Here is a 17,587-nt window from a genome sequence, read left to right on the forward strand (position 1 = left end):
ACAAGTGGGGAAACCAAGTTTTAAAACTAGGTCTCTAGACCCCAGGGTACATGTGCTAGAAGTTGGCATGAGAACATTCTGCCCTTGAAGGCATCATATACTTAGAGTTTTGGTTCCTCTAGCTGGTGCTAATTTGTCAGCCATGTTCTAAGTCTCAGTCCTCCTTATCACCTAAGGAACGCAGTTCTGGGGCAATAGCTGAGACAGGTAGAGTAAAACTAACTGGTACATTCAATATCCAATCCCAAGCACTGTACGACATGATGGGTAGAAGGAGGAGAGGGGATGATGAAGAAAAAGAAAAACCCTGCCTCAAGGAGCACCAAATTGAAGAAATTGCAGAAAGACAGGTGAATAAATAATTCCAAAATAATGTGGCAAGTGTTATAGTAGAGTCATTTATGCACAGTGAGCTATGAGAACAAGAGGAAAGTATGAAAAGATATCTAAGATGTGAGATTTCCCAGAAGGGATAATACTTAACCTGAGAATTAAAAGAAGAATAGACACTTGTCCATTATAGAAAAAATGAAAAATATTCCTGACCAAGAGCATATTTTCAAAGACACCCAGAGTCAGATATTGTCAGGTAGTAGATTTTGATAACCTCAAGTCCATGAATCTGACTTCATTAGGGCTGGCTCCTGCATTTCTCTTTGAGCTGAATAAATCAGTCCTTGAATTCCAGCGCACTGGTTACTCTTCTAGGATGTTTTAAGGTAAATCTATTTCATTCAGTTCAACAAGCATCTCTTGAGCACTTTCCATGCCAGGCTCCAGGCTGGGGAATGAGCAGATGTGTGTAGCAGGGGTGGAGCCCAGGCAGGAGTCCCCGCTGGGGAGCAGAGCCGGGCGACGGACGATGACTCACAACAGCCAGCAGCTTCAGGTCCTTCCAGAGAGAGTGAAATACAAATACATCGCCTCAGCACAGTAGGACAAGTACTCTTCTTTTGTTGTGAAAACCCAAAGAAAGGGCTCAGAAGAAGTTACCTGGAGGTTATGACATCAGACCTGAATCTTGAAGAAGAGTTAGAATGAGAGTGATTGAGAAAAGGTGAGAAGGGAATTCCAGGCAGAAGGAGTAACTTTGAGCAAATACATACAGAGTAAAACTACAGAGTATGCAAAAAATTCAAAATAATGTGGCATTATTTCAGCAGAAAGTGGCTGAAGAGGTAGATAGAGACCAAGTCATGAAAGGTTAAAAGACCTAAAATTGTATTTTCTATGTGATGAGGAAACACCAAAAGTGTTTTAAACAGATGTGTGACAATTCTATCCAGGGTTTAGCTACAATTAGGAAAATGGAGCTAAGGAAGGGAGAATTAAACACCAAGTCGTTAGAAAGGAGGCTAGTACAAAATTTAAACCTTCCAGATGCATTTTTAAAATCAGTTTGGTAGCAACTACAATTCTGGAACATTCAGATTCCATTCGCTATTAGCCAAAGCATTGGTACAAAGATGTCAAAATCCGTTGATCTCTCTGGATTGTAAAAGAAAGGCAAATGTACAGTCAACTGTGTAGCTTACAGATGAAAGCCGTATCAATGGTAGCTGTTAAAAAAGCTCTCCATCTTTTAAATATTCCTATACTCAACAAAGAATTTTACTTGGTTCATCCTTCAGCAAGCCCAGCCAAACAAAATATTGTTGGCAGGGAAACAAATTTTAGTCCAGTTCATTGCTCAAACCAATGCAAGAAAATCAACTTGTTTGGATGGACTTTTGTTTATTGTAAAATCATATTGAAGCTCTTATTATTATAGCTCAGAAATAAATTCCAGATCTAGATCATTTTAAAGTTGGACTGCAATAAATCAAGAAAGTACATTTATCTATTTCTCCTGGGTTTTTTTAAATGTGACTATTCTTTTTTAGAAGTGTGAAGTTACACAATCCATAATCACTACTGTAGTGATGAGTAAATAAGTAAGAAATGTAATTCCAAGGACAGTATTCTTCACAGTTACAATGTACAAACTACCTGGGGTTTTCAGAGTTAGTATGAATGAGAAGGTGGGGAGCAACTGGTTTTTCTGGAGTAGTTGAAATGTTTAGGAATTCTATAAAAAGTCCAATATAAATTCTATATTTGCAAGTAATCTGTGTTTATGTGGTACTGTCATCCTTGGAGATTCTTCCATGTTGCAGAGCTTATAAAATAGTGGGAAGCATCAGTATTTGCCATTATAGCACGTTTATCAAATCTGATGAGTTTTAATTTGAGAATTCAGAGTTTTGACTTATTGACAGTAATTGAAAGCTAGTTCAATTTTTCACGTGTAAGAAAAATAAATGTTAGAAGGAAACTGGTATATCCCATAAAAATCCAAAGAAAAACAGAACTATCAAGGAGCTTGGTATAGATGATACAGATGGTGTGAAATTATTGGTGGATCAGATAGGTACTGATTTTATTATCTCTCATCTACTCAACCACTTCACTAAACAGAGCATCGACTAAATGCCAGACTTTGTGAAAACCAATTCCTTTCCCTCATCCCCAAATTTGTTGACTAATCATATCTTTCTACCTTCTTCTCCAAGATGGGGCCTGTGTTTAAACTACTCAGTGTAATTTATTCTTTTCACTAGAATGATTGATTCAGGATGGGATTATGACCCATGTTATAACAATGGTAGCTGTAAAAACTCACTTTAGGAGCTCTTTCTGAACTATTAATGAAGTTGACTTCCTCCATCAGGATAGGCTAGATCGTGCTCTGTACTGGCACAGGGCCTCTGCCCAGGTATTGCCTCAGGTTGATGGACTCCAGTTGCTGGAAGCTCCTTCTTGACATAAGCTTCCATGATTACAGATCACAGAAGGGAGAATATGGCAAACTACATATTCCTTCCCTTCTCAATTCATTGGCCAAAAGAATCATGTGAGCTCTACTTTGCATTCATAATGCAGACCCCATCTCAGTTTATTTTTTGTCCACTGAAAATGGAATCAGAGCCTTTTCCAAACCTGAAATTTCCTGAAATTCTAGACTTTCTCCTGTGCCTTTTAGTCATCCTTGCACAGTGATCAATATTTTTCTGAGTTATCTGTTTCTTGCAGTTCCTTGCTAATGGCAAACAATAATAAGCAAACACCCTAATAACATTGTTTTCTAATATCTTCACCTAGAACAAGATCATTAGACACATTACATGTCCAATAACAAATAATATCCAGGTATCTAAGAAATATCTAATAAAAAAAACTCTAGAAGTAAATTTTATTCAAGCATTTTTCATTGGATATAATCATAATTAAGTAAACACCAATAATTTAAACTGTATTATATATTTGATGTATACATTTTAGCCACAGCAAATTACCGTAACTAAATGGCTTATTACTTTCCAGTTTTGACTATAGGAATTCTGACACAGGTTTCTGCTGAGCTAAAATCAGGTGTCAGCAGTGCTATCTATGTTCCTTTCTGGAGGTATCAGGGAGAATCTGTTTCTTCACCATTTCCAGCTTCTAGAGGCCACCCATGTTACTTACCCACAACCATCTTTAGAACCAGCAACATCACGTCTCTTACACTCTTCCTACACAGTCACATCTCCCTCTGCCTGCAGCATGAAGATGCTCTCTGATCTTAAGGACTCACGATTAGCTTGAGCTCAGCTAGATAATCCAAGATACTCTCCCCATCTCAAGGTCCTTACCTTAATTATATCTACAAAGTCCCTTGAGCCATGTAAGGAACCATATCACAAATTCTGAGTTATTAAGAAGTAACAGGGATTTTTGGGGGGAGAAGAGCAATTATTCTACCTGCCACTATGTACCTGATTCTTCTGGGTTTCTCAAACACTGTACAGAGTAGACAAAACCACACAAATATTACAAAACTTAGTTCTATACTCAGACAAATCTATTCCAAGAGTAACACCAAAAGTTTAAGGAGTTTGTCTTTATTTTAAACTAGCTTTATATGATCCTAAAATAATAGGCTTAGTTTGAGATCTCCAGAGAGGATCAGAAAAATTTTTGTGAATCTCTTTGGTAAAGGTATGATGGACTTTTAGAGTCCCACTTAGTTCACATTGCATAACTCATTGTCCTATCAGCTTGCCATATTGGCCTGTTCTTTTAGAATTATTTAACAGTTGATGTAATCCCTATTAACATAATATTACAAATAGCAGGGCCATGTAGAGGTTTCATCCACAAGAAAATAAGGGATTGAGTCTACATAGTTAGCTGTCTTTTCTGAGAAATTTGGCCAATTTATTATACAGGGTCAAGATGTATAACTTTTGCTACTTGATAATTGTGTAGGAATTTATCATTCCATTCCTTATAACAGAGGTCCCAGATTTCAAGAACTACTTAGTTACAATTCTCTATGCTTATTTTTCACTGCTTATATGGAAATAAAAAAAATTTGTAATATATAAACAAATACATAATGAATACAAATTTTTAAAAATATATGTATGAACAAACATATACACATATACACATATGCAATGAAAATTGCGCACTTGTGAAAATAAATTCACAACAATGGATACTATTTAAAATACCTAACAACTGGGAGAGTTCAAGTGCTAATCCATCAGAATAGGTGCTAGCCCAAAATAGATGGATGCCAGCTAATAAGAACCACTGGTACATCCATAAATGCATGCTTATTGAATATTAACCTTTTTTACATTCTGTAACTTTCTTTATTCTTGTTTTCTTGTCTGTGAACATATGGCCCTTATGAACATATGACCCTTAACAAACTAAAATTATTTCAATAAACCATAATAGCTATGATGGTTACTATTGTTATTATTTTTACTGAGATTGTGCTCAAATTTCCTGGTCAGTGGAAACTCTTGAAGGGCAATGCTTCTAGCACTGCCCTTTCAAGAAATTCTCTCTTTTTATTAGAGAAGAATATTGGATGAACAAATCAAGGGGTGAAATGCAGGAAAATAGGTAGTCAAAATTGCCTCTGTAATTGAGCCACTTATGAAAGAGCCACTTGTGTCAAGAGATATATTTGGAAGTCATTGATTATTCCAAGTATTCCAATGTGTACTGTGGTGTTATATATTCTACTCTTTGTAAAGTATAACGTTTCATACTTTAAGACTTCCTACTACATAAAACCTGAGAAACATACCTATATTCAAACCATTTATTTCATCTTGAGGAAATAAGTCCTACCGAGGTAGGGCAGGGACATGGGACAAGAATCATGATCAACTTTTCCTGCCTATGATGAAACATGCCAAGATATAAACAGTGTAGTAAGAACAGGAAGGAATCCAAGTTAAAGCTAAGATTCCATTTTAAAAACCAGGGAGTTAGGAGGTAAGATTCCTAACATATTCTTTGGTAATCAGCCAACAACCTATCTTAAGGCAGGACAAGCAGTCCTCACTGACATGTTCCCAGGGCTTGAGGGTAACCACTATCATGAAGAACAGAATCAAGAAATTCCTTGTGTTAAGTTTATCTTACAGAATATCTAGAGGACTGACTGTGGGTGGTGACACAATATCTGCCACAGGAGAGAAACATCATGAGATGACATGTCAAGCCTACACACCCCACACCACCCTTTGACCCATTCTTGAAAACCTTAAAAGACAGAATCCTAAGCCCTTAAAGTGCACCTCCTCTCTGAGGTTGCCTGCACTCCTCTTTGAGTGGGTACATTTTGCCTTAAATGAAAACTTCCCACTACGCACAACTTACTGCGTTTTGTCTCTGTACTCTTCGAGTGGTAAACAGCTTTGTTACTTTGCTATTTCATTCTATTTTTCTAGACTTAAGTCTTCACTCTCTTCACAAGTCTTCACTCTCTCTTCCATACTTTAGACAAGTAGGGAGGGGCTACCGACATCTCTGATTTGGGTTGCAAGTTCCTGTCACCTGGGTGACCGGGACAGGACTGCAGCTGTATGATCCTGCTCTTTAGCAGCCTGCCTACAAATCTCCTTTCTTTGCCTTTGAGAAGTTCTCAGAACACAAGCTCATTCCATCCAGAGCTTTGCAGCTCCCCCAAATCCTGGGGTGGTAGGGGCTTAGTTTCCACACCGTGCAGATTCAAGTGGACACTGGACACCAGGAGAACCTGGCTTTGGGAGTTGGCAAGGGATCTATGCTGAGCAAGAGTTCAACGAGCTTCCCTTTCCTCCCTCTGCTCTTCCTTGCTCTCTGCTGCCTGCACTGCTGCTGCCATTCCCTGCTACTCTCGCTTTAATGAATTCCTTCCTTACTTACACTTGTCCAACCTGGTCAAGAATTCTTTCTCGTCTGGAGTCAAGAACCCTCCCCCATCAGGTTGATGTTTCAGATGGTGCTTCACCTAGTGCACCGGGAGAGACCTCCCCAGACCCAGCTGCCCAGCAACACAGCTGTAGAGGAGGAAAAATAACTTTCCCTATACCCTTCTAGGTACTTGGCTGAGACACCCTGTGATAAAGGGACTAACAGGAGAGAAACAAACAGAAGTTCAATAACATATATACCTCTTCATCTATATAGTGAAGATACTGAGGAAAGCTGAGTAACTCCCAGAAATAGCCCAAGTCACAACTTTAAATACCATCTTTAGTTAAAGACAAAAGCTCTGAGTGGAGAGATCTGGTTATGGGAGGCTATCAAGCAAAGCACAGTCAACCAGGATAGGGTTATGCAGATTTAAGTCTCTGCCTTCTCCACTGATAACAGTTTCTAGAGATTTAGCCATTCTTTTCCTCCTGGTACAGAGAGGGAGACACCCCTTACAAATGGATATTTCCCTTATAAATGTAAATGTGTTTTACAAAAGGGTTATTTATCCTCTGTTTGAAAGAGTTTCTCTTAAGCTTTTTGTTTCTTAAAATTAACCAATGCAAAATAATTCTTATGCCGAAGAGAGATTTTGGGGTGCAAATTCTGCTCCCCTTCACTGCTTTCTTCCTAACTTTCAACAACTACACAATCTTTTAAACCTAAAAGGTATGATACTATAAACTTAGGTGTTTAACAAAATACATATTACTAGCATTGGATTTTTAGAATTTAATTAGCTGGTTGAAGAAATAACCACCAAAATGGGATGAACTGTGCCGAATGCCTATCCAAACTAACAGACAAATCATGACATCTATGAACAATGTAATTATGAACATACCTACTCACAGAAAATAATCACTTCTTCCTGTTTTTCATAAGCCATAATGAGAAAATCAGATAAATAGTTATTAAAGGTTTAAAAGCCTAATAAATGGCGTGATTTGGGCTTAAAATGCATAATCCTATTTCAAAGTTCATGTATTTAGCTTCAGTATTTTCCAGAATTTTAAAATGCACACTGGAACTACAGATGCCATTATGACCAATCATTGAGGATAACATTTTAAAAATACATTCTCCAAAGTAATCAGGTCTTCTAGAGAATCCACTGGTTGAAGAAATACTGTTTATTTTTTTCTCTTGGTAATATGACTAAATGGCTATTAAGAAAAAGTAGACATATAAATTAATTGTTCTATATTTAGAAGATCTTAGCCTCTCCAATTTGGCCTTGGATTATTGATATTTATTTACCTACCCATTCACTCAATAAAAATGTATCTGTCATTTATTTCTCTAATTACTGGGAATAAAATAATGAAGACAGTAAATATGCATTTCCTGAAATTCTGTTTTATCTTTAGCTATTCCTACCTAGCTCACTCCCCCAGGGTATTTGTTACTAAAACTTAATGATTCTGCTCAGGTATCATATTTTCTGGAAAGCCTATCTTGATCCCCCAAGACTGGAAAGATGTCCTTTAATATGTTACCATAATGCTCTCTACATAGTTCTTTTGTAACATCTTTATCCTGGAAGTTATTGGCTATATTCTTATAGGGATTCTCCCTTCCTCCCAGTGTCCTACATCCAATCACTGTCATTGACCATCATGTTCCCATTGCCTAAAATGTGCTTAAAACAATCAGATCTCCATAAATATTTAGTAATTGAATTAATGCAGGTTAAGGCCAGGATGGTGCCCTTACCTTCTATACTTATTCTTTAATGAGTCAAGTAAACAGACATGGGTATTTCAGGGCTATAAATGCACCATTATAGTAGATACAGAGTGTAATGAGCACACAAAGAGGGGCAGCGAACACTGTCTGGGTGAGCCACGGTCACCTGAGGGAGGGATGGCCCCTCCAGCTATCTTAATCTAAAGGCCTGTGCAACATCCAAAGGACACATGACCAGGGCTTCCTGAGGAACTACGGTCCCAACACCTTCCCAAAACCATAAACAGCCATTTCCTGTTTATCTTTGCCCAAAAACATCATGGAATGCCTTATTCTGAAAGACAGATGAGAACAGAACGTGTCTCTCCATTTCAAGTTCATCGATGTTTTACTGTGAATTGCAAGTGGATAAATATCCCACACCGAGGGCTAAGTGACTGAAAGACAGAAGCTTATCAACTGTCACTCTGTCAAACTGCCCCAATTTCACACTCTGGCTCGCTTCCTATTATGGGAGGGAAAAGATACCAACTTAGAACAATGATCAAGAGAAATGCAGACTGAAATGAAAATGGTTTTTGTAATTTGTCTTCAGAACAGATTACTAAAGGAAGATCAGAAATTCACTTTAAATAGAGACAGAATGACATCTACTGGTTGAGAGAATTTGGCCTTGTGGACAGCTGGTAATGTTTTGCCCTTATAAAGTTTAAATGTTTTTCTTCTTAAAATAAAATTCCAATTAATGATAATGGTAATCATCTATACACAATGGGGGAGGAATTGACCTATTATTTATGCAGTTTTAGTAATAATGAAAGGAAATCAATCCTTAATTAGCTAGCATTGCATTTGGAAGTATTTTACAAATGCCTTTAAATGACCTTGACTTTATTTCTATACAGATCTTCCTTGACTTACAGTGGGGTTACATCCTGATAAACCCATCATAACTGGAAAATATTTTAAGTGGAAAATGCATGAACTGCACCTCACCTGGCTGTCAGAGCTTAGCCTCACTCACCTTAAATATGCTCAGAACACTTATGTTAGTCTACAGTCAGGCAAATCATATAATGCAAATATATTTTATAATAAAATGCTCAATACCTTATATACTTTACTGAAAACTGCACTGAAAGTGAAAATTGGAATGGTTTTACAGGTACAAATAATTGTAAGTATATCAGTTGTTTGTCATTGTGATTACACAACTGACGGAGCTGCGGTCACTGCTGCTGCCCAGCATCACAACAGGGTATTGTACCACGGATCACAAGTCTGGGAAAAAATCAAACTTCAAAATTTGAAGTAGTTTTTACTGAACGCATATCACTTTCATGCTGCTGTAAAGTCAAAAATCGTCAGTAGAACCATCGTTAAGGACTGTCTGTACTTATGTAAGCATGACCATGTCTGTTACAAAACTAAGTCATTTTTCTTACTAAAAAAATATCGAGAATTCTGTGAGAAGTGTTTTTAAAAATTATTTATTGTAGTTACCATGTCAGTTTCCTGCACTAAAAATAATTTATACTCTTAAAAATAACCATCAGGAGAAAATCTGTATGATCTTAGGTTTAGTGCTAAGTTCTTCGATATAGCACTGAGGCTTAATTCCTGAACAAAATGGGGTAAGTTGGACTTCATTAAAATTAAAAACTATTCTACGAAAGACACTATGGAGAAAATGTAAAGACAAGTCACAGACTGAGAGAAAATACTTGAAAATCACACATCTGATGAAGAACTGGTATCTAACTAAAATATACTTAGAAGTCTTGAAGCTCAACAGTAACAAAACAAGCAACCCAATTTTTTTTTTTTTGTAGATAATTATTTTTTATTGAAGGGTAGTTGACACACAGTATTACATTAGTTTCAGGTGTACAACACAGTGATTCAACATTTATATACCTGATAATTCTAGGTAACAGCTATCACCATATCAAGTTGTTACAATATTTTGACTATATTCCTTATGCTATACATTATATCCTGGTTACTTATTTATTTTACAATTGGAAGTGTGTACTTTTTTTTTCTTTCTTTTCTTTTTTTTTTTTTTTTTGTGTGAGGGCATCTCTCATATTTATTGATCAAATGGTTGTTAACAACAATAAAATTCTGTATAGGGGAGACAATGCTCAATGCACAATCATTAATCCACCCCAAGCCTAATTTTCGTCAGTCTCCAATCTTCTGAAGCATAACGAACAAGTTCTTACATGGAGAACAAATTCTTACATAGTGAATAAGTTACATAGTGAACAGTACAAGGGCAATCATCACAGAAACTTTTGGTTTTGCTCATGCATTATGAACTATAAACAGTCAGTTCAAATATGAATACTCATTTGATTTTTATACTTGATTTATATGTGGACACCACATTTCTCTCTTTATTATTATTATTTTTAATAAAATGCGGAAGTGGTAGGTAGATACAAGATAAAGGTAGAAAACATAGTTTAGTGTTGTAAGAGAGCAAATGTAGATGATCAGGTGTGTGCCTGTAGACTATGTGTTAATCCAAGCTAGACAAGGGCAATAAAACATCCATGTATGCAGAAGATTTCTCTCAGAACAGGGGGGGTGAGGTTCTAAGCCTCACCTCTGTTGATCCCCAATTTCTCACCTGATGGCCCCCCTGCGACTGTGCCTGTCTTAGGTTGTTCCTCCCTTGAGGAATCTTACCCGTCTCTGGCTAACCAGTCATCTTCTGGGGCCATACAGGGAAATGTAAAGTTGGTAAGTGAGAGAGAAGCCTTATTGTTTGAAAAGGTTAGCTTTTTACTTCTTTGCATATTTATGCCCTGTGGCTTCTATGCCCAGCATTTGTCTTGAGGTATCTTTACCACTTGGAAGAATTATGATACTCAGTAAATTCGATATGAGGCACGAATTCTATTTAAGGGTTGTAATTAGGAAGGAAGAAGAAAAGCTATAGAAGTAGCAGGCGGAAGAAAACATGGGAAGATTGATTATTTCTCTGACATATCTTCTTGTAGAGTAACTTCAGCATGTATAGGTTTTAAACGACTAATTAAATTGCGCACACACATTAACATAATAGGAGTACAGTTATATAACCAAAGCCTACCTGTAATTACCAGCCATCTCCAGTGAAACCAAGAAAACCAGTTAGGCACCTTAGGCATTTGTGAAAACTTATCTATGGTATGGTGGATATTGTCCAACTGAACTTGAACAGTCTGAGAGAAATCAGACAAATTAAAACAACCCATTCCTGGGGACTGTTCACACCCCATATGTTCTTTTAACAGTAAATAGTCTGTAGTTGTAAGATTTTGGAGCGCTACAATTTGCACTTCTCCTAATTCTTGGTTGAGTTCCAACAGTATAGATCCAGTCAAATTTGTTGTTTTACTGTATGCACAGGCCAGCTTAGATATCTCCTTCCTCATTCCCATGGTAAGTCCAGGAACTGGTGGGATGAGTGCATCTACAGCTGTAGCAGTGCGTGGATCTTTGTTGGGGTTTTTTGATGATCATCTTCTGGCATGAATCTTCCAGAGAGTGCTGATGTTGGAAGTTCTTTTTCATATCGTATCTTAGTCCATTTTCGGGGTAGCCAAATTAGGCTTTGATCCTCTGTATAAACACAAACAGACACTTTGTCTACACTTTTATATGCCGTTTATACCATTGTGTAGAACTCATTGGAGGTCACCACACAGGAACTGCTTTTTTTGTTGTTGTTGTTATCATTAATCTACACTTACATGATGAATATTATGTTTACTAGGCTCTCCCCTATACCAGGTCCCCACTATAAACCCCTTTACAGTCACTGTCCATCAGCATAGCACAATGTTGTCGAATCACTACTTGTCTTCTCTGTGTTGTACAGCCCTCCCCTTTCTCCCACCCCCCCATGCATGCTAATCTTAATATCCCCCTTCTTCTGCCCCCCACCCTTATCCCTCCCTACCCACCCATCCTCCCCAGTCCCTTTCTCTTTGGTACCTGTTAGTCCATTCTTGAGTTGTGTGATTCTGCTACTGTTTTGTTCCTTCAGTTTTTCCTTTGTTCTTATATTCCACAAATGAGTGAAATCATTTGGTATTTCTCTTTCTCCGCTTGGCTTGTTTCACTGAGCATAATACCCTCCAGCTCCATCCATGTTGCTGCAAATGGTAGGATTTGCCCTTTTCTTATGGATGAATAGTATTCCATTGTGTATATGTACCACTTCTTCTTTATCCATTCATCTATCGATGGACATTTAGGTTGCTTCCAATTCTTGGCTATTGTGAATAGTGCTGCGATAAACATAGGGGTGCACTGGTCTTTCGTAAACTTGATTGCTACATTCTTAGGGTAAATTCCTAGGAGTGCAATTCCTGAGTCAAATGGTAAGTCTGTTTTGAGCATTTTGATGTACCTCCATACTGCTTTCCACAAAGGTTGAACTAATTTACATACCCACCAGCAGTGTAGGAGGGTTCCCCTTTCTCCACAGCCTCGCCAACATTTGTTGTTCTCTGACTTTTGGATGGCAGCCATCCTTACTGGTGTGAGGTGATACCTCATTGTAGTTTTAATTTGCATTTCTCTGATAATTAGCGATGTGGAGCATCTTTTCATGTGTCTGTTGGCCATCTGTGTTTCTTTTTTGGAAAACTGTCTGTTCAGTTCCTCTGCCCATTTTTTAATTGGCTTATTTGTTTTTTGTTTGTTGAGGCATGTGAGATCTTTATATATTCTGGACGTCAAGCCTTTAACAAATCTGTCATTTCCAAATATATTCTCCCATACTGTAGGGTTCCTTTTTGTTCTATTGATGGTGTCTTTTGCTGTACAGAAGCTTTTCAGCTTAATATAGTCCCACTTGTTCATTTTTGCTGTTGTTTTCCTTGCCTGGGGAGATATGTTCAAGAAGAGGTTGCTCATGTTTATGTCTAGGAGGTTTTTGCCTAAGTTTTTTTCCACGAGTTTAATGGTTTCATGGCTTACATTTAGGTCTTTGATCCATTTTGAGTTTACTTTTGTATATGGGGTTAGACAATGGTCCAGTTTCATTCTCCTACATGTAGCTGTCCAGTTTTGCCAGCACCATCTGTTGAAGAGACTGTCATTTCGCCATTGTATGTCCATGGCTCCTTTATCAAATATTAATTGACCATATGTGTCTGGGTTAATGTCTGGATTCTCTAGTCTGTTCCATTGGTCTGTGGCTCTGTTCTTGTGCCAGTACCAAATTGTCTTGATCATTATGGCTTTATAGTAGAGCTTGAAGTTGGGGAGTGAGATCCCCCCTACTTTATTCTTCTTTCTCAGGATTGCTTTGGCTACTCGGGGTCTTTGGTGTTTCCATATGAATTTTTAAATTATTTGTTACAGTTCATTGAAGAATGTTGCTGCTAGTTTCATAGGGATTGCATCAAATCTATATATTGCTTTGGGCAGGATGGCCATTTTGACGATATTAATTCTTCCTAGCCACGATCATGGGATGAGTTTCCATCTGTTAGTGTCTCCTTTAATTTCTCTTAAGAGTGACTTGTAGTTTTCAGAGTATAAGTCTTTCACTTCTTTGGTTAGGTTTATTCCTAGGTTTTTTTTTTTTTTTTTGATGCAATTGTGAATGGAGTTGTTTTCCTGATTTCTCTTTCTGTTGGTTCATTGCTGGTGTATAGGAAAGCCACAAATTTCTGTGTGTTAATTTTGTATCCTGCAACTTTGCTGAATTACGATATTAGCTCTAGTAGTTTCAGAGTGGAGTCTTTAGGGATTTTATGTACAATATCATGTCACCTGCAAATAGTGACAGTTTAACTTCTTCTTTACCAATCTGGATTCCTTATATTCTTTGTTTTGTCTAATTGCCATGGCTAGGACCTCCAGTACTATGTTGAATAACAGTGGGGAGAGTGGGCATCCCTGTCTTATTCCCGATCTCAGAGGAAAAGCTTTCAGCTTATTGCCATACAGTATGATGTTGGCTGTGGGTTTATCATATATGGCCTTTATTATGTTGAGGTACTTCCCTCTATACCCATTTTGTTGAGAGTTTTTATCATGAATGGATGTTGAACTTTGTCAAATGCTTTTTCAGCATCTATGGAGATGATCATGTGGTTTTTGTCTTTCTTTTTGTTGATGTGGTGGATGATGTTGATGGAGTTTTGAATGTTGTACCATCCTTGCATCCCTGGGATGAATCCCACTTGGTCATGGTCTACGATACTTTTGATGTATTTTTGAATTCGGTTTGCTAATATTTTGTTGAGTATTTTTGCATCTACGTTCATCAGGGATATTGGTCTGTAGTTTTCTTTTTGGTGGGGTCTTTGCCTGGTTTTTGTATTAGGGTGATGTTGGCTTCATAGAATGAGTTTGGGAGTATCCCCTCCTCTTCTATTTTTTGGAAAACTTTAAGGAGAATGGGTGTTATGTCTTCCCTGTATGTCTCATAAAATTCCACGGTAAATCCATCTGGCCCGGGGGTTTTGTTCTTTGGTAATTATTTTATTACTGCTTCAATTTCTTTGCTGGTAATTGGTCTGTTTAGATTTTCTGTTTCTTTCTGGGTCAGTCTTAGAAGGTGTACTTTTCTAGGAAGTTGTCCATTTCTCCTAGGTTTCCCAGCTTGTTAGCATATAGGTTTTCATAGTATTCTCTAATAATTCTTTGTATTTCTGTGGGGTCCGTCGTGATTTTTCCTTTCTCATTTCTGATACTGTTGATGTGTGTTGACTCTCTTTTCCTCTTAATAAGTCTGGCTAGAGGCTTATCTATTTTGTTTATTTTCTCGAAGAACCAGCTCTTGGTTTAATTGATTTTTGCTATTGTTTTATTCTTCTCAATTTTATTTATTTCTTCTCTGATCTTTATTATGTCCCTCCTTCTGCTGACCTTAGGCCTCATCTGTTCTTCTTTTTCCAATTTCGATAACTGTGACATTAGACCATTCGTTTGGGATTGTTCTTCCTTTTTTAAATATGCTTGGATTGCTATATACTTTCCTCTTAAGACTGCTTTTGCTGTGTCCCACAGTAGTTGGGGCTTAGTGTTGTTGTTGTCATTTGTTTCCATATATTGCTGGATCTCCATTTTGATTTGTTCATTGATCCATTGATTATTTAGGAGCGTGTTGTTAAGCCTCCATGTGTTTGTGAGCCTTTTTGCTTTCTTTGTACAGTTCATTTCTAGTTTTATGCCTTTGTGGTCTGAAAAGTTGGTTGGTAGGATTTCAATCTTTTGGAATTTACTGAGGCTCTTTTTGTGTCCTAGTATGTGGTCTATTCTGGAGAATGTTCCATGTGCACTTGAGAAGAATGTGTATCCTGTTGCTTTTGGATGTAGAGTTCTGTAGATGTCTATTAGGTCTATCTGTTCTAGTGTGTTGTTCAGTGCCTCTGTTTCCTTACTTATTTTCTGTCTGGTGGATCTGTCCTTTGGAGTGCGTGGTGTGTTGAAGTCTCCTAGAATGAATGCATTGCATTCTATTTCCTCCTTCAGTTCTGTTAGTATTTGTTTTAGGTATGTTGGTGTTCCTGTATTGGGTGCATATATATTTATAATGGTTATATCCTCTTATTGGACTGAACCCTTTATCATTATGTAATTTCCTTCTTTATCTTTTGTTGCTTTCTTTATTTTGATGTCTGTTTTGTCTGATACCAGAATTGCAACACCTGCTTTCTTCTCTCCTTTGTTTGCATGAAATATCTTTTTCCATCCCTTGACTTTAAGACTGTGCATGTCTTTGGGTTTGAGGTGAGTCTCTTGTAAGCAGCATATGGATGGATCTTGCTTTTTTATCCATTCTATTACTCTGTGTCTTTTGATTGGTGCATTCAGTCCATTTACATTTAGGGTGATTATTGAAAGGTATGAACTTATTGCCATTGCAGGCTTTAAGTTTGTGCTTACCAAAGGCTCAGGGTTAGCTTCTTTACTATCTTACTAACTTAACTCGCTTATTGAGCTCTTATAAACACGGTCTGATGATTCTTTATTTCTCTCCCTTCTTATTCCTCCTCCTCCCTTCTTCATATGTTGGGTGTTTTGTTCTGTGCTCTTTTTAGAAGTGCTCCCATTTAGAGCAGTCCCTGTAGGATGCCCTGTAGAGGTGGCTTGTGGGAGGCAAATTCCCTCAACTTTTGCTTGTCTGGGAATTGTTTAGTCCCTCCTTCATATTTAAATGATATTTGTGCTGGATACAGTAGTCTTGGTTCGAGGCCCTTCTGTTTCATTGCATTAAGTATATCATGCCATTCTCTTCTGGCCTGTAGGGTTTCTGTTGAGAAGTCTGATGATAGCCTGATGGGTTTTCCTTTGTAGGTAACCTTTTTTTCTCTCTGGCTGCCTTTAATACTTTGTCCTTGTCTTTGATCTTTGCCATTTTAATTATTATGTGCCTTGGTGTTTCCCTTCTTGGATCCCTTGTCATGGGAGTTCTGTGTACCTCTGTGGTCTGAGAGGCTATTTCTTCCCCTAGTTTGGGGAAGTTTTCGGCAATTATTTCTTCAAAGACACATTCTATCCCTTTTTCTCTCTTCTTCTTCTGGTACCCCTATAATGCAGATATTGTTCCATTTTGATTGGTCACTCAGCTCTCTGAAATTTCTTTCATTCCTGGAGATCCTTTTATCTCTCTCTGCATCAGCTTCTCTGCATTCCTGTTCTCTGTTTTCTAGTCCATTAATGGTCTCTTGCATCTCATCCATTCCGTTTTGAAGTCCTTCCAGAGCTTGTTTTATTTCTGTATTCTCCTTCCTTAGTTCTTGCATATTTCTCTGCAAGTCCATCAGCATGGTTATGACTTTTGTTTTGAATTCTTTTTCAGGAAGACTGGTTAAATCTATCTTCCCAGGTTCCTTCTCAGGGGAAGATGTAGCAGATGCCGAAGCTGTCTGGGTTAGTCTTGTCTGGATCATACTTTTTTGCCTTTTCATGTTGACATGTGCCATTGACTGTCAGCTGGGAGGGCCAAACTTTTCACTTGCTACTGGCCTTTCTTTACTGGGACAACTCCGACCCCTAGTGGCTGGTGTTGGATAATTGCGTGTAGGCTGGGTCTTTGTGACTTGCCGGGCCAGTATGGAGGGATCTCCCTTTCTGTGGGCGTGGTTTGCCTTAGGCTGTTTCTCTGCTTTCGCAGTGCCCAGAAGGGTAATGGATGGGGAGGCTGTTTGGCTGTTTACCTCCATGAGGTGTCTCAGAGCTGTTGCCCAGAGGGTTAGTGCACCCAGTTTTCCCTGTAATTTCCAGCCACTGGGCTGTGACCTGTGTTGTTTCCATCTAGCTGTTAAGTCCCTGTCCCTTTAAGACTTTCAAAAAGCACTCGCCTTTCTGTGTCACAGGGGCATCAGTTTCAGAACCCCCTCAAAGGTCTTGCTGCCCTATTTCCCTAGTTTCCAGCCCTCCACGCATGCACTGTGTCTGCGCTCTGGTGCCGTTGGCTGGGGCTTGGTGTTTAGCAGTCCTGGGCTCCCTCTCCCTCCTGCCAGGAGCTGGGGGGAGGTGTGCTCGGGTCCCGCCGGGCCGGGGGTTGTATCTTACCCCTTTCACCAGGCGCTGGGCTCTCGCATGTGTGGATGTAGTCTGGCTGTTGTCCTGTGTCTTCTGGTCTCTCTTTTAG

At 38.3% G+C, this 17,587-nt stretch overlaps 1 protein-coding gene across 1 annotated transcript in view; it reads left to right on the forward strand.

The window, feature by feature from the left end:
• Window positions 1-263: 263 nt before the first annotated feature.
• Window positions 264-17,587, forward strand: part of LOC130682655 (uncharacterized) — a 129,575-nt gene continuing 112,251 nt past the window's right edge. The window contains 1 exon segment of the mRNA XM_057497500.1: window positions 264-350. Within this exon segment, the coding sequence (XP_057353483.1) occupies window positions 264-350 (87 nt within the window).

Source organism: Manis pentadactyla, chromosome 2 (genome assembly GCF_030020395.1).
Source record: "Manis pentadactyla isolate mManPen7 chromosome 2, mManPen7.hap1, whole genome shotgun sequence".
Classification (NCBI taxonomy): Eukaryota; Metazoa; Chordata; class Mammalia; order Pholidota; family Manidae; genus Manis; species Manis pentadactyla.